This window comes from Amphiura filiformis, chromosome 14, assembly GCF_039555335.1.
Source record: "Amphiura filiformis chromosome 14, Afil_fr2py, whole genome shotgun sequence".
Taxonomy (NCBI): domain Eukaryota; kingdom Metazoa; phylum Echinodermata; class Ophiuroidea; order Amphilepidida; family Amphiuridae; genus Amphiura; species Amphiura filiformis.
In genome coordinates, this window is record NC_092641.1 from 6456076 (window position 1) to 6479813 (window position 23738).

The 23738-nt window shown below is 33.7% G+C and overlaps 1 protein-coding gene across 1 annotated transcript; it reads left to right on the forward strand.

Annotated features, from left to right (window-relative positions):
- The first annotated feature begins 761 nt into the window (after window positions 1–761).
- LOC140169636 (cytochrome P450 2J5-like) lies at window positions 762–22520 on the forward strand. Its single transcript, XM_072192915.1, has 3 exons — window positions 762–1249; window positions 15111–16052; window positions 19659–22520. Exons 1-3 carry the CDS (start codon window positions 886–888, stop codon window positions 19838–19840), a joined length of 1488 nt encoding a protein of 495 aa, XP_072049016.1. The 5' UTR covers window positions 762–885; the 3' UTR covers window positions 19841–22520.
- The last annotated feature ends 1218 nt before the right edge of the window (window positions 22521–23738 follow it).

Below are 23738 nucleotides of genomic sequence, written 5' to 3' on the forward strand. Positions count from 1 at the left end.
TTTATAATTGTTTTTACAAATTTAATTGTATTTAATTGTATTTAACTTTATTTTATTATTTTATTTTATTTTATTTTATTTTATTTTATTTTATTTTGTTTTATTTTATTTTATTTTATTTTATTCTATTTTATTTTATTTTATTTTATTTTATTTTATTCTATTTTATTCTATTTTATTCTATTTTATTCTATTTTTAGTTCAGTTTAGCCTAGTTTTGTCTAGTTTAGTTTAGTTTTTTATTTTAATTTATTGTGGGTGATTCTATAAAATGTTGTTAGATTAATTTTAAAAAAATCACATGGGTATACCAGAAAAACCCGCATAAAACGCACCAAATAATAATTATTTATCTGCCACCTGCCCAGGTGGCACCGTTTAAGTTGATATTTGAGTAAAGTATAATACACCATGGCTCCCACAGAGAAGGTACCATGTAGGTACCGCATGGGTACATACGCCAAGGACCACTGGTTTGCTACATGTAGGCTATATGTCACATCTGCGAAATCTATGACATGCATCTAAAGGTCGTGTAGAATGATGTTCCCCACATAACATTCGCTTCACAAATTAAAGTATTGTATTCAAAACCCGGATTCAAAAGATAAAGTAACTGCCCACACCAGCAACCTCGTGTAGTAAAAATTTCACATCCAAATTGAAAATTCATATAATCTGACTGTGTATAGCAAAATCAATCTTTACGCCCGATTTTACGAGAAACAAACCATTTTTTATTATATGGCCCGTCAGGTGACAGGCAAAGCTACCATTTAATACTACGGCAATTGATAAAGGCACGCACTTGTGACAGTTCGACCATCACATACAGAACAGTCATTACCCCATGTTCAATTTCCAGCAGTGAGTCTCAATCAAAAAATGGAATTTCTCAACATGGTCGTCTCTAAAATGGATTCGAAATCAATTTTTCTACTCATTTCTGTTATCCTCATGACCCGATGGCTTTTTCGTCGACCTTGGAAGCTTCCTCCTGGACCTTATGGATGGCCAATCTTAGGGTACATCCCACGGATCATGTATGCCTGGTACAAAGGTGACAAAATCCATGAAGTTTTGCAGAGACTGGGACAAAAACATGGCAAAATAATGAGCGTCAATATATTTGGAACACCGTGTATTGTTTTAAATGATGCAACTTTGATTCGTGAGGCGTTTCAGATACCCGCTTTATGCGATAAAGGATTTAACAATTCACTACAAGTGAAACTAACTGGAAGATGCCGTAAGTATTAATTAATTTTACCCTCTCCACGCGGGTGTTGACTGCGGACGACAAATTCTAAATTTTCTTTAAAAATTAAAAAAATTCAGAATTGTGCACATTTTCATGACCATATTTGGAATCAGCATGAAATGTGCATCGAAACAAATACAAACAAGCCCAACGTTTGTTCAGTGGATAGTTAAAGTTGCTATTTTGAGAAAATATTTTAGAACTTTTATGTTGAAGCATGTGAGCTGCACGCAAAACATTAATCAATTCATTAAATTAATTAAAACGATTGTACTCGATCTATTAATATTCTTTCTTTTTCAACTGATCATTGATGGTTGTGCGTGATGCATAAATGATACCTCACAGCGTAAGAAAGAGGGACCAAAAAAATCATGATTTTGCATAAACTTAAAGAGAACGAACATAATGAGATGAACCTTTATAACCTAGATAGCTTTTGAGCTATAATTACAAAAGCCACCAGCAAATTACTCTGAATTTTAACTAAAATATATATAATTCTATCACAATCCTTGCTCTTTTGTCCAGTTTCTGCTTATATTTCTGCCGTATGTGTGCCAAAAGTCACCGTACCCCTCCGCCTTTCGAATTAAAAAATTGCTTTTGCTAATACAAAATAAGAAAGAGAAAACTGAAGTCTAAATGATATAAAGATCTCATTTCTTCAATCTTTTCTCTAGTTTTATACACGTTGGCCACATTATGTTTCCAGCAAACATAAACGTTTTTAAAACGTTTTAAACAGGTTATGTTTCGGGTTTTTGGTTTTGGTCAAAAGGTTTTAATAACATTAAATATATGGTTGTACAAAGGTCATGAAAACGTTTTAAAACGTTTTGTATGAAAACACACTACAAAAATATTTTCAAATGTTTTCAAAATGTTATTGAAAAACATTTTCTGCAAACATTTTTTACCAAATATTTTGTCAACACTTATATAATGACATGTTCGAATGTTTGCAGTAAGTTATCAAAAAATGTTTTTTAAATGTTATGAAAACGTTTTCAGTGTTGTAGTCGAGTCATCATTGTCCGAGTCCGAGTCCGAGTTAACGGTTTTATACCCTTTATACAAACGTTTTCTAGCAACCTTTTCTAACCTTTTGCGAATGAAGTGTTTGCTGGGTTAGCAATGGCCTACGTGCAGATTAATGATTACATTGCATATATGTTGTAAATGATAATCAATAGTTCAAATTCTATAATTGTAAATACTGTGTAGGCTATATAGTACAATCAACATCTGTAACATTAACTGTGCGGTATGGTTTGTTAAATAGGTAGTTTTGCTGAAGTTCAAATAATATATGAGCGACCTTGATATCATTATCACTTAGTTCAAATATAGACATTGATATTATCACTTTATATAGACCTACATCTACATGTTAATAGCCTCAAGAGAAGTTGAAAAATACTTTCATGTTTCAATCAACGTTGCAAGTTTGTGGGGTCACGTTATAAAGTGTGGAACGTTATTTCAGCACGCAACAGGGCTATGATTTCAATACTATTTGGGTATATCACAGTGAGGGTATAATAAGTCTGCACAAAAAGTAACTCAGCTGTTATAAATACGCCTATAGATTCAGAAATAATAATTGTTTTCACAACATTTCAAAATAAAAAGAAGGATGATTTATTTACGCGCATTTTGATACCCCATTTGTCCAATTTTGTTCAATATTGACAATACAGCAGTGTTTCGAAAGAAAAATACCCCAATTTAAAAGTTGCAGTTATTTGTATTGATTTGAAGAAAGCGCGAATATAATGGCGGGCTTTACGTGTTTACAGTGCTGGCATTATATAACCATTGATCGCTGTAAACTGCAACTTTTAAATTCGGGTATTTTTCTGTAAATCACTACTGTGTTATTAATATTGAACGACATTTGACGAATGGGGTATCAAAATGCGTGTAAATAAATCAGGCTTCTCTCTATGTTGAAATATTGTGAAAACAGTTATTAGTTCTGAATCTATTAGCGTATTTATAACAGCTGAGTTAGTTTTTGTGCAGACTTTAGTTCAGAAGATAATAACGATTCAATATAAATGATCTTTCGAACCTTCTGATCTCAAATGTCCAAATCTATTAGACCACAATTCTCACGCATACAATTTTTTTCATACCATCAGAAACCTCTGGCAATATAATATGGTGGTGCAATGATTATGTGTATCCCGGGGTGGTGAGTTCTCAAAATGGTCTACCAAAGATCGCTTACAACCCCCCCTTTGGACGTGCCAAAACCTTTGCCCCCCCCTTGACGTGTGAAAAAATACCCCCTTACACATGCAAAACTGCCCAAGAATGTTTGCCCCCTTCACCAACCCGGGATGCAGATTATTGTACCACCCTTTACGGTTCCATTCACGTGTCAAAAACATCGTCTAATTTGTGATAACGATCAGAAAAGAGGAGATTAGGGCCTACTGGACACTGGCCTATGGAGCATATTTAAATACACATAATCGTCCATAACTCGCAAACGCAAAATCGTAATCAACTAAAATCTTGGGAATAAGCTTTTTGTGGATGTCTACTGAAATGAAACACATGCCGTGGAAAGAATCTGCTATACTCAGGAAATACTCCTTTTAAATTTCTTTCGTACAAACACTGGTACTCTATAATCATGATAATTGGATATACAAGTCATGTAGAACTAAATTTATGTCGCTGGAATTAAGGTCGTCTTTGCTCGTAGTGTTCGATACGAGCCGTTATACGCTAAAAGTGGGTGATTAGATTCTTACAAATTATGTTTTCTTCATACATTGACACCAACAATTAAAACAATATGTTTCCAAATGTCATTTAATTTGTCATGCACTAAAGTATTTGTCATACTACATATTTGTCATTTTACACATTTGTCATTACTTCGTCATTATAAAATTTTCAATTGATCGTCGGCTTTTCACCCCACCTACATACACTTTAAGTATAAATCATCAGATTTATAAAGTTTACTTCAAGTACTGTTAAATATCAAAAAATTTTAATGATTTGCCATAAAATGTATTAAATTGCGAATTTCAAAAAATCAAAATTATTTGATATCAGAATGACATTCTTCGTATTCAGAATGCAATTCGATATGTCTGATGTGCTCTAATGTCCCACAATAAATACTGTCCAAACGTTCATACCCCAGCCCTTAATGCCAACGATCCTTTTTGAAGAGCCCACAAAATACCACTGTATAGATTTCAACAGCAATTAGAATGGACAGAAATTGTCCACCTTTTATACAGTCTGAGGTTGGAGTTCAAAAACTTGTCATGCCCGGAGCAACTACACAATGGTTAGTATTTGTCCAGGGTAACCGAACACAAATAGACTACAAAATTATAGGGCCTTCCTTAGATTTGGTTTGGGAAATGTATGTCGTGCAAACAGTTTAGTATATCGTAGCTCCCTGAATACACGGGCTGTATAACACGCCTTGAATAATATTGTTTGCTCTGCGATGTCAAAACGTTATTAAAATACGCTTAATTTGATAGATAGTCCTTAAAAACACATGGTTTGTTTTAATTGAAAAATATGCATTGATAGCATCAGCGTCAACAGAATAAATGTTTTCATTTTTATACTCAATTAAAGTCTGATCTAACACTGTCTAATCGATGTAGATATCTAGATTTTACAGAATTGTAGTAAATGTTTTCAGACTTTTTTTGAGTCAACTTAATTATTTGTTTTTGCCGGTTGGTTAGTTACTGATGTTGACAGCGTAATCATGGTAATTTGTTACTAACTTTTTATATTCGGCTTCTGAATAATTGCGTGCTATGTGCTGGTAACTTCAATGTTTGCATACGACGTTTTGAATGAGTAATTATTGCATGGTTTAAATCACAAATTGAATGACTTTACAAGTTGTGTGAACTTTAGACATCAGTGAAATGATACGTATGATTATCTTTATCAAAATAATTTGTCTAGCTACTCAACCAAATACTTGACAAACTAATGATATTGTGCTGATAATAGTCATGACTATTTCATAAAATAGAAAAATAAAGTAAAGATGTGATTAACAGATATTTTGTACAAAATATTTTTTGTCTAACAATTATTATGTAGCACTATGGACCACAAGAGCCTCATCCCAATGGCATAGTCCAATAACCTCAATTACATGATTATAGTGCAAAATTGGACCTAAAGTTGCAGAGTATGAATTGTTCTATACACAAATCTTCAAATTCAATGAATGTACAAATATATCGGGGTTTAAGAACTGTTCCCCTGATAGATGAGCAAATTGTGGATCCTAGGCCAATTTGATTATAAATATCCATTTCATAAAATATTGCAAATAAGTCGCTTTGTATTATTTTTTTATAAGGGTATAGACGCGGTATTGTTGCTTGAAGCAGCCAAAAAAAAATCGATTTTCATTATCTAAATCAATATATTATTGACAAATAACACTTTGATGTTTTACAAGAATTCATTCTACAAATCATACACTTTGAAAACTTGCTTAATTTATTGTTGTTAATGAGAGCTGTACGTTTTACAAAAGTGTTGTTGTTTCAGCCCTCTTTACAACATAACTAAGTACCACAGGACCTACAAAAGTATATCTGTGATATTTGAATTCTTCTACACACTCTCTATGAAATGATCAATTTATGCAAGTATGGTTAACCTACTATCACTAGCAGTCGACGTTGAAATGATAATTTAAGGTTAGCAGCTATTTTAAACTGTTGCGATTTGGTAGTTCACAGCATCTTGCGAATGGTAGTGACTAGATTTTCAACTATAGGAGCCAATGTCTAGCAAAATATTTGTCTTTGTACAGGGTTGGGGGTATATCACACCGTATGTATTTCAACTGGAATAGCACAATGTTGAACTTACTAAGCAATAATGGGTACAACCACCCGAAGTGAATACTCATTCTCATTAAACACCTGGCCATTTGGCTTTTCAACGCCCTACAAGTAATGTTCACACATTCCTCGACCCATCAATGCAACCTGTCAATCAAATCTAAGACGTGACAATTCGATGTAACCAAGACGCGAAATGCATTGTTACGCAGATCAAAAAACTTGAAACGGCCCATTGTATACACGTTCGGGAGAAAAGTAATTGCATTGGTAATTACTACCTATTCCAGAAAAATACAGCACTATAAAATTATGTTTTTGGAATTAAGAAAATATAAATGTATAAGTATCCTGTTTTGCCAAATGAAACATAAAATCCCAATCCTTTAGTTAGTTCTAACTGGCAATAAAAATCATATTTTGATACTTTTGCGCAATTTGAAGGAATGTGTCAAAAACATGGAATTTTGCATGTTTTCGTACAATTGTAGTCACAAAATTGTATTATCAAGACCGTGACATAAATCTGTCATCAAGCATTCAAAATTTTGATTACACTCTAAAGAAATAGCTCAAAATCCTAATAGTTTATACAGTCTTTGGGCTTGATTGTCACAGCATACGAAAAACATCCTAAAACGTATGTTTTGGGCCATAATTTCAACCAATTGACCAAATATTAATATTTGACTTTCGTTACCACTTATAACTTAGGATTTGGCTATAGTCATTTGGCAAAATGCGATAATATTTTTAATCAAAAAAAATAGTGCTGTATTTTTCTGGAATAGGAAGTAGTTCATGCAAAATTGCTGGGATCTGCGTCTCATTTCATAATAATTATATTAATAATTGCATTCCCATTATTCATACATCATAATCCTTTTAAGCGGCAATTATTGAAAAAATGGCTTAACCGATTTATTACGATCTTCGCTATAATTTTTTTTTTCTTTTAAGAGGTGTCAGAAAAGGTTCACTGAAGTGCGTGACTGCTTTTAGTGAGCTCCATAACGAACTTCATAAAGCGACCAGCTGTGTACGAATGGCGTAATATAAAGAATAATTTTACTCGAGTTTGCCACGGAGAGTTTTAGCTTTATGTTAACATGTTCTTTATTTCCATGCACGCAAGAGAGTTTATAGATTTATCAACAAGTTTATTAACATTCCTACCATTCATTTTTTCATCTACCTGGCCAAATAAAATGCGCATTTTGTGTTTGAACCTGCCCTAAGACATCATGAGGTGAACGTTTATGACTACCAATTGTGGCGTGCAAACAAAATATTATGTTAAGAGAGAAAACCCTACGATTAATAATAATCTTTTTAGCTACGAACTCTTTCATCCAGGTCTCTTGCTGCTAATCACTATAGCATTTTGCAACAAAGACTTACCAACCATGTTTGGCCTGGGTGCTAAACATTTAATACAAGTTTTATTATTTAACCCCCTGAGCACTACCTGCCGATCTAACGTTGCCACTGATTGGTCAATTACATGATATCTTCACTTTAATCACCAGTCAGAATGGAGCTTTGCAAATAATTCACCCAAATTATTTTGCATAGTGAAATTATTCTAACAATGTTGCTGATTGGTCCAATTGATAATGAAAACGTCTTTTTGGTCAATCGGCAGGTAGTTCTCATTGGGTTAACAAACACGAGATTTATCTTAAGATGCTATGAATTACATTTTATGACGATCAAATTTCAATCCATACACTGAAAAGATCAATTCGTTATAAAATGTGGTCTTATTTGACAAATTAAAATTAGTCATTGCAAATGAAATGTTTATCGTTCAAGATAAAAATGCTGAAAATGTGCCTGTGTTGTTGAGGAAACAATTTATAGCATTTCGAATTAATTTTGATCATTACAAATATTTTCATGACTTATAAATAAACACGAATAAAATAATATTTTGTAAAATGGCAAATTAATGAATGACAAATATGTAATATGACAAATATTTTCAGTGCATGACAATTTAAATGACTAGTTTTTAATTCATAAGGCCATCTTAATTAAATCCTGTGTCTTTATACATTCCTAAAATGAACCAAAGGTTAAATTTGTAGTACAAGCTGTATCAAAATGATTGGTACCCATCACTACATGTATTTTCATTTATAATTATATTGATGAGTCTGACACACCAAAATTCAACATAAGATCCGAATGATTTGTATTTAATTGTATAACAATACTGAACTATACATTTTGGACATTTCATGAGTTTACCCAATGTTGCATTTGGAAGAGACATGCTTTTCAACATTAACATCAAAATTGATGGGTACCAATAATTTCGAAGCATTTAGTGTTTTTAAAATGGAGGTTATTGACCTCTTCCAAAGTGAGCTCTTGTCGCTGGACAAATGTAAGTGTCATTTGAGTGTCACTTTGCACCCTGTGTAAACAGAACATTTACCACAATTTGTGTCATTGTGCAAAAGATTTGATTACTAGTATTTTCAATCATACTTCACTGCTTGTCAGGCTGACGATAAGGGCAAACATCTGAAGAAATATGACAAAATAAAATCACATGTTTATGACATTTTCCTGAGTGCGCTATAGAATATTTTTTAAACGATAAGCCTAATTATAGACGTATATTGTAGGCATATATCGTTATTAACTTAAATATCTCAATAAATTATTATTATAATGATTTGTCATAAAGAAATGTTCAAATTCTTCGAAAGACAGGATTAAGAAATGATTTTGATAGCATATGGTGTACTTAAACAGAAACAATTTGTGATTCTCATCAAGTGAGATTAATAAATAATTTTCACTGCTCGAATTGAATCGTTAATAATTTGACTTTTTCATTTTATATTTACGTCGTTTTCAGGAGAAGAAAGCTATGTCACCATTGCATCCGATAATATTCCATATTAAAGAGGTTTTAAAATATGCTTTAAACTGATAGAGAAGAAATGTGTGTATAACTTACTATAGCAAAAAGGGTGAAGGATCCATATTCATAGTAATGAGCATGTATTGAAAGATAGCAGTTTGAAACCATTATGAATCTAATATTTCATTCTTTTCCCAAAATATTTATAAGAAATTAATTTCAGGTAAACCTAGTGATATTACACATAGTAAAACGTGGTTCAAATTTACACGACGAGCGGTAACTGACATAAAGTTTGATCTCCATTCCCTCGACAGTGCAATTATGATGGCAATATGATATTGCTCTGAGGCGTAAGGTGCTCAATTGATTAGGAATCTGTCTCTCAACGTGAACAATTGTCAATCCTAACTAGGTTAAATTTCAATTTTAGGAATGATAGCAAAATGGGGAACTGTTAGAGAAAATATGACATATATTTTATTTTGTTATGTTTCCGGTTGCAGTTTACTTGCATTGATACAATGATTACAAAGACTGCAATGTGTACATGTGTTATGAGCTTAATTCACATAGCAACATAACATTGTTACAAATCTTTATCAACAATACCAACAACAGCCACATAACATTTGAATGAGTAACCCAGGCAAAAGAAGAAATAAAACCAACAAACAAACGAATGTGTAAGCATACAAGTTCACCCAGAAACTGGAAAACGCACGCTGTTGTGCCCCGGTGGGTTAATGTGTACGCATGATGGTTCCAATTAGGGGTACTTTTCAAGAAATATCCGCGGAATTTTCGAGGACAAAATTGTTCGCAATTGTCCAAATTAGGGGTGTTTTGGAGCAAAATTGTCCTTGAAATGAAAAATAGGGTGTATTTCTAGGACTTTCGTCCGCGTTTTACCGCTACAGTTCTCGTTATTGTCCTCATTTCCCTGTGGAATAGGGGGAAATTCAAAAGCGTCCTTGAAATGGTAAAAATAGGGGTATTTATTTTGGAAAAATTTCCTCGATTCCTCGTGATAAGGGGGTGAAATGAAAATGCGTGCAAATTTTCCTTGATTTCGCGCAAAATAGGGGGTAAAATTGCTGCAAATGTCCTCGATCCCCCGTTAAATAGGGGTCATTTTCAAATCCTGGAACGGTCATACGTCCTACCTTTAAATACAAATTGAACCCACCGGATGTTGTGCTCTCACCACGGGTAAATAGCAAAATATGGCCCAGCAAATTAAAGTATTATATTATAGCATCTTAACCAGTGGTTCATATCATGGCTTCGTCTTTTGTTATGAATTTAACATAAGGGTAGAGGCGCCTATATATTGGAGAAAAACTGATTCTTCTAGCACCTTTTCCCAGTACAGGGTGTCCCAGAAAAAATTACCGGGCAAATGAATTTGGACGTGAGTCAAGAAATAGACATCAGAATCCAAAAATCTAAAAACCAGTGTGTAGCCCATCTTACTCTGCATCCTATACGTCAATTTTACTGGAATCGGTTGACTGATTGCGAAGAAATGAGCGATTACATAACGCATGTGTCAATTCACTTCATTCCAAGTTTGAAAGAAACATCATTCAACACAAATGCTCACTAGTGGTTAACGCTCAATGGGCAATTTTGTACCGTGATATCCTTTTTGTTCTTTTTAAATAATCTCTTTCTTGCAAAACATTTAATTAGGGTTTGTTCAAATTTGAAAACCTGCACGATACTGAAAATGAAAGCTTGCATGTAATATACTCGATGCTCGATTCTTTTTTGTATGTGTTGATATAATTGTTGCATAAAGAATTATTACATAAAGAATTCCATGTGGCTTAAAATATATCACACAGATTATTGTATTGCAAAGTTTTTCTGACAAAATATTCTTCTTCTTCAGTGAAAGCATGAATAACATAACACCGTCGGATTATAAAACAGATAATGTGGATTAAATTTAAATGAGATACACAAACTTTAGGAAGCGGTGAGCAAGTATGAGAAAATCGTCTGTTGATCAAACTTGGAATGAACTGCATTGATGCGCGCATTATGTAATTATTAAGTTCTTCGCAACCACTCAAGCGAATCAAATAAAATTTTCGTATGTGATGCACAGGAAAATAGGCTATATGCTACAGTTTACATTTCTTGATTCTGATGCCTAGTTCTCGACTTACGTTCAATTTTATTTACTCGGTAATTTTTTCTGGGACACCCTGTATATACGGTACTTTTTCGCTTAATACGTATTTGATCATTTCATAACTGAAATTTCATAACAAAGTTTTTAGGATCTTGAGCTTTCGATCCTGCCTGGCATCTTCATCAAACATGTCAAAGGCAAGGTGGCTTTGATAAAGATCCAAGTTTATTTCACTATCATCATGTCAAATAGTTTCAAAAGCTCAGACCCCGAAAATCAGTTTAGAAGTGTCAAAACAAAAGTTCAGGATGTCAAAAATGTTGAAAGAAAAACTCTTTCTAGAATTTCTAAAATTAGGGTCGGTATTTATATTTGTACCCTTTTTTCAAGATTTTCCAGATTAGGGTCGGTCGGTGGAGGACAAGCAAACAATTTTTTTGTCTAACGTATAGACATTCACAATATGATACAAAAACTATATTCAGAAAATAATGCAATAAAATTTTGATACGAAAAATATAAGAATTATCCTATCATAATAAAAACTTCATTTATAATTTATGTCGCCCGCATAAAAGTCAACATATTTTATTATTTGGAAGTTTAATATAGTACATTATTGAATGAATTTAAAAAAGTCAATACTCATGAAACAGTTACGTCAGTTTTCCCCAGACATAACAATAATTTAATATTTTGTTCTAGACACGCATTCTGATTAAAGTACATCTTTGGGTTGAAGTACGGTTATGTTTACGTGCAATTAGTGGTCAACTAATCAAGCAGTCTTAACATTTCAAAACCGAGAAAAATAAAACCAACATAACTAAACAGGTGAAACGTAAAATTCTTTTCAGATTGTTTCATTGGGCATGGTTAGAAATGCTTTGCATGGATAAGAAGTCATTTTCCCACACAGTGTTGATTGTGAGGAAAAAATAATGTACAGGGTGGCCAAAAAGGCTTCCCATTTTACATTATAACTTCTACTGTTTTAGCCTTTCCTGTAGATGTGGTACATACTTCAAATCATTAGCAAATAAGCGTTTGGCAGATTTAAACATACCCAATTTGTTACATTTTAATCATCTGTGTAGTTTATTATCTGTTAATGTTATTAAGGAGTTCATTCAAAAATCATTAATTTTTTTTTTTTTAAAAAAAATATGAAAAATAATTCCATTTGGGAATTTAAGCGAATAAAACGTAGTCTTTCAATGAGCGATTATCAAAATTATTGACAAAAGGCAGTTAAAAAGGCAGTTAGAAAACGGGTTCATACTTATAGGGTGAGAGGGAGTTGATGGCGAATTCTCGTCACTCATTTTTTATTGACTTCACACACCCCGGCCCCAGGTTGCGTCAATTTTATTTTCGATACAAATCTATAATTTATATATCCTATCTCAACTTCGCATTAAAATGGGTCATTTAGCTTGAAAATAATTCAGAAATAAGTGATACTTATAATGAATTTTTCTATTGCCATTATTTACTGCTAAAAATATTAAATTTTATAGACCATATCTGGAAATATATAAAACAAGCGGGTGTTATAATGGCGTAACTTTTATTAATAATAGCCTATATTAATATGTTGGCTTAATTCGTCATTATTGTCTAATTCATTAATTTACTATATTTTTACTGAAATAAACCGATATGTATTTGCGAAAGTTTCTTCACATTTCAAAAAGATTGTCCTAGTATTGTTAAAGAACACCAACATTGGCTTTTCTAATTTGTTTAAAGGGTAAAAGCTTAATGTATTATTACAAAGAATTGCGTGCTCAAATCAATTGCGAGCAGGTTCAAATTTAGAAATAATCACCGACGAAACAAACAGACAAACAAACAAAATGCGTCAAACCTGATTGAACTATCACTGTGTACACGGTGAGTGAAAATAAAAACGCGTTTCTCGTCTGGGTTTTCGAAAAACAGGAGGGGGGCTTTTTTTATCGAAAAATAGGAAATACCTAGGGGGCCTACTGACTGAATAAAGGAGGCTTTTTTATTTTATTGTTCTGGTAGTTATGTCCCCTCTAATGATCACAAAACCTTCCAAAATGCTTTCTTTTTTTATTGGAAGGGCTACATAAACATGATAAAAGCAAAGCATATTAACTTCCTATCTCAGTCAAAAAATAAAAATAAAATTGGAGCAACCTCAAAAAAGGAAGAGGGAGGGGACAGGGGAAGAAACATGTTGTATTTTTACTCGGCTTAAGGGGGTACTACACCCCTGTGGTAAATTTGTGACTATTTTTGCATTTTTCTCAAAAAAAAATAACACACTGGTAACAAAAGTTATGTATATTATTGGTGCAAAGAACCCAATTAATATACTGAAATTTCAGTGACCCATGACAAGCGGTTCAGTATATATGATTGGAAATGAGGTACAATCTAGCGGTACCTCTTTTCTTATCATAAATACCGAACCGTTTGTCATGGGTCACTGAAATTCCAGCGTAGTAATTGGATTCCTTGCCCCTATAATATATGTAACTTTTGTTACCACTGTAGCTAGTATTAGTTTTTGAGAAAAATGTAAAAATAGACAAAATATTATCAAGGGGTGTAGTACACCCTTCAATAAAATCCGACTAGAATGTTTAAAGGGTGAACAATCCATAAAATAAATAAATTTCATTTTTTTTAAATAAATGTTAATTTTTTTACCAAATCAATACTATGATACCAGATTGCTGTTAACGACCAAACTCATAACAATTATAGGCATATAATGCGTTTCCGGACATGAATTTTTATCATCAGGTAGTTTACGATTAAGAGTAAAACTACATGTAATATTCGTAACGCGGTTATGGTTTATTATCCAAATAATAGCATTATCTGTGTGCGGTTTGTGTTTTAAAATCAAGCATGTGATGAAAAGAGCACAATATTTGCAATATTATTATTTCCCTGGTTACGCATCATAAATCCTATTATGTAGAAAATATATAACAATATCAATAAAACTATCAATCATTGAAACGGAAGAATAAACTGTGGCGTTAAAAACGTAGGTGGACAACTTCCTTTCGTGAAATATTACATTATTGAAATCACAAGTCTGGTAACGGTGAAATAATTTAAACATTACTAATTGGTTTTTTGGGGGAGGGTTGTTTGTTTTTAGGGGTTTTTTTGTGTTATTTTTTGTTTTGTTTTGTTTTTGTTTTGTTTTTGTTTGTTTTTGTTGTTGTTTTGTTTTGTTTTGGCCATTCACAATTGATTTGGAGTGTCCTGTTTCCCGCCCAAAAATTGAGAATTGCAAAATATTTATTTGATTTTTATTTGACATTTTCTCTGTTAAATGACATTAATTTAATTTGCTGCTTACTTTGATGCCCACTTTTTTAACCCAAAAAGTACCATTTGCGAGCGTAGCGAGTGAAAAATTGGGTTTTTATGCCTTTTTGGTAAAAAAAGGTTCAAATTTTGGGAAAAAAATCATTTTTTTTAAAATCAGCACAAAAAAAAAAAAAAAAACCTTGTTGCGGGCCTGATGATGCTGAGCAAAGAAAGAACACCCCTGCAATATTATCAATGTATAAAATAAAATAAAATCCGCAGTGCCAAAATGTATTGTTGATATTGGGCTGTGATCTCTCGTTTCAATGAATACTCTGTAATTGATCTGAATTACTAATTAAAAATCAAAGGTTACCTCAACCTTTTTTACAATTTCCAAAGGGAAATTCGGGATTATTTGTGATGGGCCTTTATTTGATTCCTATTTTGCTTTACCATTAACACGTGGTAGTTTTCAGGATATCTTCTACAGCATGGTGTTCACGTTGAACAAAAATAATTGAGTCGTTGAAAACATAACATAAAAAAGTAATGATATACTATAATCATACAGTGCAGATATCCATTAATATTACATATTCCTCGCCTTTTTAGTCTTTTAATTAACTGTGAAATTTGTATTGTTTCATTTTTTATACACAGTGATGGAACATTCCACCTTCAAACAATACCGGACATTCTGTGCCTCAACTCTTCGGTTCTTTGGCGTTGGCAAAAGCAAATTTGAGGAGCACGTTGGAAATGAGATCCAACATCTAGTTAAACAATTAAATAAGCACAACCGACATCCAATAGATCCTACGGAGCTGCTTTTCTTTACTAACGCTAACGTCACGTGTCCTGTACTCTTTGGAACGAGATTTGATTATGATGACGAGAAAGCGCGAGAACTTCTCTCTATAAATTGGGCTGCAATGCAGTTGTTAGGACAAGGAGCTTACGAGATCTTTCTACCATTCACCGTACCTACAAATGCTAACAAGACATTAAGGTCAGCTTCTAAGATTCTGTTTGATTTCATTGATAAGCAACACGATGAGCATCAGAAAGCGTTTGATGCGGATGATCTGTCCGATTATACTCATGTGTATCTGAATGAGATAAACCAAAAGTCGTCCGATTCACTTAACTCACATCTGCACAAAGACAACATACAAGGCATGTTGTACTTCCTATTTATGGCCGGTGCTGATCCAACAACAGCATGGGTCCACTGGGCTCTTGTGTATCTTGCCGCCTACCCAGAAGTCCAGAGACGTGTTCATAAAGAACTTGATACAGTTGTTGGACGAGACCGCATACCGAAAATGTCGGATCAACCTTCTCTTCCGTACTTAAAGGCGGTGATACATGAAATCCAGCGAATCGTGACGATGGTGCCTATCGGACACCTGCATTCGGCTAGTGCGGATGTACAGTTCCATGGGTATACCATTCCAAAGGGCAGCTGTGTTATAGCCAATTTGTGGTACGTGCATCATGATCCGGAAGTGTGGGCTGATCCGGAGCAGTTTAAACCAGAGAGATTTCTGAATAGCAAAGGGGAGTTTGTTGCTAGAGATGGATGGATTCCATTTGGAACAGGTAAGGATTTGACCTTTGACCTATCCCATAATTCATAGCGAGTATTTAAATTACTGGAAAGAAAAAGAGCAAGGTACACCAACTTGACGTGGGGAAACAAGTAAAATATAGACTAGACGGTACGCAGAGAGTGGACAAAAACAGCAAATGTAGGCATTACAAGTAGGTAAAGTTCGATAGCCACAAAATACCAGTTCCAAGGCCAACAGAAGTGCTAAACCTGTTAAAACAACATGAATCAATTGGCATACAAAAGTACACTAGAACAAGTGATGAAAATATGCGATAAATCAAACAGCCAATGTAGGCACAAAACAGGCAAAGTTTCATGGCCAAAAAAACCAATTCCAGAACCCACATGAGTGTCAGTAAAACAGTACAAAAGTACACTGGAAGTGGTGAAAATCACTGTTCACGTAGCAGACAAACAAAACCAAACAGACAAAAACTGCTCTTCTTCAGGGACAGACAACAAAATATAAAAGCAAACAACGAAAACTACATGCTGTAGTTTTAAAACAAATTCAAGTCAAAAACTGAAGGCAAGTTTAAATTGAACTCAGCAGCAAACACGACAACAGACTCAAAGCAAAATAAGCCCTGTAGTAACTCAATGAAAGCAAGTTCACTACCATTTAAATTACGTCACCTTTCGCGTCAATTTAAAATTAAGACCATAGAAAAAGCTTTATACGTCTTTGCTGAAAGAGGAAGTTGATTTAACAAACTTAGCTTCTTAATTAATTTAATTCTTTAATTACTTATTTAAACTTGTCAATTCATGTATCACACCGTGACGGAGAAAGCATAAGAATTAACACTTTCTGGAAACAAACAAATCTGCTTCTTGAACACATTTGCCGTATACAAATATATTAAATGTAACTTGGATCATTGTAGGCCTACTCTGAGGGGGTTTTGGCAAAAGTAAATTATTGTATTCGAAGTAACACAGACACTGCCTGTCATCAATAAACACGCACGGGATCCTACACGCAATAGTCCAATATAAAAGTCAGGAATAATAAAGCAACTAGTCCACGGAACAGACTGTCCATAATTAACAGCCTGCTTTATTCATGAAAAGAGCTACCCCATAAAACTTTTTGGTATAGCCTATGTGACCTTCGACACAAGAGTTCTTTTGTTGTTCTCCGCATCAGTGGTTGTAATTGATCCCATAATGCATTGGAGTATTAGGAAATGGTTAAACAGCATTGGACCTCGACCATTGTCCGAAATAGGTAACGGAATTAAGTATTATTGATCTCTTCCTAACTGCATAATCATGATAGTGTAGAATTAGTGAGCCCGTCAATTGATTAATAATACCTACACAAAAAATAGAGGTTACTCCAAACAGTTGTGGAACGTATAATAACATGATCATTATAAATACTATCTACTGATGAAAAGTACAACCAACAAAATCTTGCTGTTGTTTCACTGTCACACAGGTAGGCCTATGTTAATTTGTTTAACTTTTACTAATATTTATAAACAGTAATTTTATCTTTTAGATGATATATCTTGGTAAGATTTACACGAATTTTGGCATTATGACAAAATGTATGAAGATTAAGAATTTAAAGACAAAGATCTTATGGCATATGTTCTAATATGATCTTGCGCTAAACTTAAATGTATGATATCAGTATAAAGATAGTATCATTTTTCTTTTATATGTAAATTTATCATTTATAGATGATATAAGACAATAGTATTGTTTTAGTTTAGTCACTTTCAAACTATCTAAGTGTAATGTGTTTTATGTATACGGCGTAACTGTATCGCATATAGGCAATATAAGGTGCTATTATGTTAACGATATTGCCATAACTAGCACCCAAAAGTCCTTTCTAGTCAGAGCTCATTGTAGTACTTTTGTCCAGATTCTTTAAGAAAGTCATCCTTTGGGCTCAATAGGTGTTATTTAAGCAATATGAAAATACCCAATGCGTTATAGTGTGGGAGACCTTCACTTTCCATTGAGACTCATTTGGCCATGCTTACTGAATACGATTTGCAAATGAAAGGCTATGTATTGTTTCCTATTCCAGCGTCAGGGACACCTCATTCATTTCCCTGGAACTTTGGATGTATTGAAATAGGTAGTACCATTCTACTTTGAAAATCATTATTAGAGCGCTGAGTGCTAGTATTCGTGCCCGTCCAATGAACATTGGCCTAATCTTAACCCAGGAAAAAATGCATGAGGTGTCACTGGAGTTGGAATAGATTATAGTTATATTTCAAGATGGTTTAGAATTTACAAGTCTTTAAGGGATCTAAAATGAGCGTTTATTGCGTTTCGACAGTATTTTTTGGGGACATGAGAGCACCTCAGACCTATCGAATTGCATTCTGAATACGAAGCATGTCTTTCTGATATCAAATAATTTTCATTTTTGACAATCACAATATAATACAAATTTTATGACAAATTATAAAAATTTGATATTTTTCAAATTGTTGATATATGACAGTCCTCGAAGTAAATTATATAAATCTAATGATATATTCTTAAAGTATATGTAGCAGGAGGAAAAGCCGACAGTCAATTGAAAATTTTGACCTTTCATATTGAAGATATGGATTTTTTTCCCAAAAAGACCTAATTTTTTTTGGTGTTTTGGGGGAAAATTCCATATCTTCAATACGAAAGGTCAAAATTTTCAATTGATCGTCGGCTTTTCATCCCACCTACATACACTTTAAGTATGATCATCAGATTTATAAAGTTTACTTCAAGTACTGTTAAATATCAAAAATATAAATTTTTAATGATTTGCCATAAAATGTGTATTTCAAAAATCAAAATTATTTGATATCAGAATGACATTCTTCGTATTCAGAATGCAATTCGATATGTCTGATGTGCTCTAATGTCCCAAAATAAATACTGTCCAAACGTTCATACCCCAGCCCTTAAGGTTATTAATTATTTTAAACTGTTGTGATTTGGTAGTTCACCGCATCTTACTAATGGTAGTGAGCTTTGGCAAAAACTGCATTGCTCAATTCATAGCGAGCGTGTAGAAGAATTAAAATATCACAGATACACTTTTATAGGTGCTGCGGTTCTTGAGTTTCGTTGTAAAGAGGGCTGAAACAACAACACTTTTGTGAAACGTACATAACTTATTAACAACAATAAATTAAGCAAGTTTGCAAAGTATACGATTTGTAGAATAAACTTTTGCAAAACACCTTGATGTGTTAATTTTCAATAATATATTAGGTATTGTTGGTCGAAGCAACCTAAAAATCGATTTTCATTATCTATATCAATATATTATTGAAAATGAAACTCGTGCTAAAATACTCAAAATTCTACTGTATACATAAATAAAATATATACAGTGGATAGAGAATTTTTATTTGTGACAAAATTACCCACACTTAGAAAATCGTATTCAATTTCCATTCAACTGAAATGTCATATTCTGTCTCAATCAAAGCAGTGATATTTTATATGTTAGAAATCTAGGAGGCAATATTGTAGCGTTGCTCCAAATCGTTATTTCTAGCTTTTATATTAGCTCTTATTACAACCGTAACATCACCTTTAACCCCTTCTTTTTATTGTTATCCCATCCCCTGCAGGTCGACGTATATGCCTGGGTGAGAGTCTAGCCAAAATAGGAAACTATCTCTTCCTGACTCATCTACTACATTACTTCACATTCACGAAGCCCCGGGACCAATCCACCTTCGATTTCAAAGGGTCACCAGGTCTCATACGTAGCCCAACTGGGCAGAAGATTGTTTTCATTGAACGAGGCTAAAAAGATACGCAGCCCCGCATCGCATAGAAGATTGTATGGGCCATTGAACGCCGCTAATCTACGTAGCCCCGCGCACTGTATAGCTTTTGCACGCAAGAGAGAATTGTATTCTTCGAGCCTTTTGTTTTGTTTTATCGAACGAGGCTGGGGCTAAATTTGAGTTTATTGAACGAGACTGAGTAAGACGATACTTGTATACAAAAACACGTGTTGAAGGCTTTGTAAAATAATGGGTTTGAAGGGAAGCTCTTGTATATTCATTTTCACGGTTTGTATCTTTACACATGTTATGTTATAGGTTTTACGTTTGAGGTGTTTTAACCAGAACTGTACATGTAATTGAATAGTTAATAAATTTGTAATACCGAGGCACAGAATACCTCTTTTTATGTAGAAACATTGGGTACGAATGTTTTTGTAACTATCAATGTAGATGCATGGTTTACATTGTATGATTAATGTTATTACGTTGCTCAAATTGAAACTACTTAGGACATTTTCGAAGGTCAACAGCCGACAAAAAGTTATTCACTTTTATTTATTTAAAAGAATTTGAATCCCTCATATTTTCCCGTACTTGGTTTCTTTATGAAGGTGCAATTGGATGGAAATGTAAAATTAATCTAAAATAAGTAACCGAAGCGAATGATAACCTTTCGCAACATCCTCCCAGAGCTGTTGTTATTGACACTACGCTACTGACGCTACTACTAATCTGTTACATATGTTAAAGTCTGGTTTCACATACTATTATTATCTTCTTAAAAGCGTTCACTCGTTCACCAATATTCTGAAGATTTCACTATGTACCTAAGCTGAAGATACACGTAGAATTTCAAACACTAAGTTTACACCAACAAAAAAAATAAGTACAGGAGTGGTACCTGACGAACCGTGTACAATTTTGTTTGGAAAGTGAACAAAATTAATCATCATTAATCACGAGAACTCCTAATTACAACATGGTAAACTTGGTATGTCATTGTGCATAGACATAGGAATAATACGATGATCTGAAAATGCCTTTTTAGATTTGAATAACTCTTAATGTGTTCAATAAACAGTGAATACTCAATCTCGCGTCTTCATGTCAATATTAAGGCATAATATTAATAATCAACTTTGAAATAAGACCGTGTACATTTATCAACGTAACACCAAATTAGTGAAATCTTAAGATATTGTATTCCATGTGAACGTGGTTTCTGTCTAATTTTAGTCCTTTCAGATGGTCATTACCAGATGATTATATAGACCAAGCATTTAAATAATCTGTTGATTGCACATTCTCTCAATGCTTTTGGATAATGTTCAAGGTCAATCGGAGGTTCGAACTTTTTTTTCATAGTTCAGTCATTTCGATTTGAAGTCAACCCAAACACGTCGGATAGCCTTAAAGATGTTATCCAATATGTTACGGTTATTCAAAGGAAATAATCTTGCACGTCCACCCGATGATAGATGCATTGAGATGTAACCTGACATGAGATACTTAACGAACCGGATCTGGGGTATGATAGCAGAGAGATCCATTTACAAATTCACATTCCAATTCTGTCTCATCACTAGAAAGAGAGTAGTTTGTTACGATGGTGTAAGTCGTTTATTTGTTCGCTTATTTATTATGTAACTGTAACTTCTTTACATAAATCCATTTTTAAAGTTCCCGAAAGCCGAGTTGCTTATGATTACGCCCTGTTGAGGCACAGAAGTTCAGTTGCTTAAGCTTATGTCTTGACGAGGCACAAAAGCCAAATTGCTTTAACTTACGTACATGTAAGTCTTGTTGGAACACAAAAGCTATTTGCTTTACCTGAAGTCCTGTTTGATAATAAAGGCCAAACTCTTTATGGTGACATTCTCTTGCTGGGGCACAAAATCCAAATTGCTTTTGCTCAAGTCACGCAGTTGTGCACAATTGCATATGCTTATTTCCTGTCCTGGTGGGGCACAAAGCCAAATTGCTTGAATATAAAAGCTTAAGCTTATCTTTAATTTCGCCTCTTACTAGCGGTCCCAAAAAGGCAACATATTCGGCAGTATGTTGGATTTTATAAACGAACGCTATTTAATTGGCTGTTGGTATGTTTGGACTTTATGCCATTGTATTCTAGCGTCCGGTATGTATGGATTGAACGGGTCTATGTATTTCTGTGTTAAAGTTATGTCACGTATGTTATGCTCTCTTGTACGAAGAACTTTTAAATGTACATGCATTTGCTTTGAACCATTTAAAGTACATGTACATGTACCTGTATATGTATAATAAGGGCAACGTTTATTATGTTTATACGTTATCATGTTCATGTATATAGCCCGGCTGCAAACTATTGTTTTCCTGGGTTAATGTTGCTAGTTAAAGTGTTTTTCTTTGCTGATTATTAGTACAAAATGAGATTGCGGGGGTGTTAACAATCACCCCTAGGCAATTCAAGATTACCAAGGTCAAAGTTTATACAGGGTAAAAATTCAAAACTGTGAAAATGTTTTTAAACCCATATCAAAATGTTCCTCTGATCCCAAGGATTCAGAAAAAGGTATCGTTTGCACCACCTCCTATTTATCGTTACGGAGTTATAACCCTATAGATCAAATGTTAAATTTGTAGAGCCACTAGAAGAGATGAAATGCTCGAATTTCGATTTTTTAAATGGTTTCAAATTATTGGCATTGGCATCTCAATCTATACAGTGCACAACTTATATAAGTTCCCCCTAATGCTTTTTAAAATAAATCGAAAATTATTTAACGAAATGTAAAATTGTAAAAAGTTATGAGTAACCTTATTTGTTTTACAAATCTGAGCCAATTTGTAGTGTCACACATCATTGCGTTTGGCCACAATGGTTCATTATGTAAAAAAGAGGGAGTTTTAAAAGTTGCACCTGAGTCCATAGGAGTCAATTGTCAAACAATACAGTATGTTAGGCCTGTCCATGTGTTTGTAATGGAAATAAAACTTAAAGTCTAGATGTTTAGTAGGGGATGTGTCCTCCTGCACTGTTGACAAGTGCATTGCAACGTCGCCGCATGCTGTTTAATAAATTCCGGACCCGTTGCTGGTCCATGTTGTTCCATACATGTTGGATTGCTCGGGTTAGCTCTTGCAGTGTTGTGTTTTCATTGATAAGGTGGTCAACCTCATTTTTAACATGGTCCCAACTGAAATTTTGTTCTCAATTTTCGAATTGCATTAGGCTCAACTCCCATACGACGAGCAGTTTCTTTCACCGGTACATTTTCATCCAGCAAACCTATTGCTCTACCGCGAAGAAATTCGGGCAAACGCGGCATTATTAAAATGTGACTTTTCACATGTGATGAACTACTGGCGATGTGGTCTATTCTCACTTCAGTACATATCCCTTCCATCTCAGACATTTATCATTAAAAAGAAAAGAATAAAACACCTGCTTTGCTTTTCAAGAAGAAGAAGAAGAATACCAAAGATTAAGTTTTCTTTTACAAACACATGAATATCCCTGGCCTACTGTATTGTTTGAGAATTGAGTCCTATGGACTCAGATGCAACTTTTAACACTGTTTAAAACGGTCTCCTTTTTGGGGCGCCCTCTACGGAGGCGTCCCACAATATTGGCATGTACTTGTGAGTAGCTTCTAATTTCAGTCTTACTAGATTTACTCCGCAATTGTTGTGCTATTTTGCTAAAATTATGCCCTTGCTCAGAAATAAATCCACAATATGCTTGGATTTTATTTTATTATTGTTTTCTGTTATGCACAGGATAAAATGGTGTGCGTATATTCTTTGTTTAAAAGACAAAATTAATGGATTTGTAAAAACACCAAATAAATCGAGACCTTTGACCTTTGTAACCACTTTGACCTTTGTAACCAGTTTACCGCCTCTTAGAACCCGATAGACGGTGAATAACAC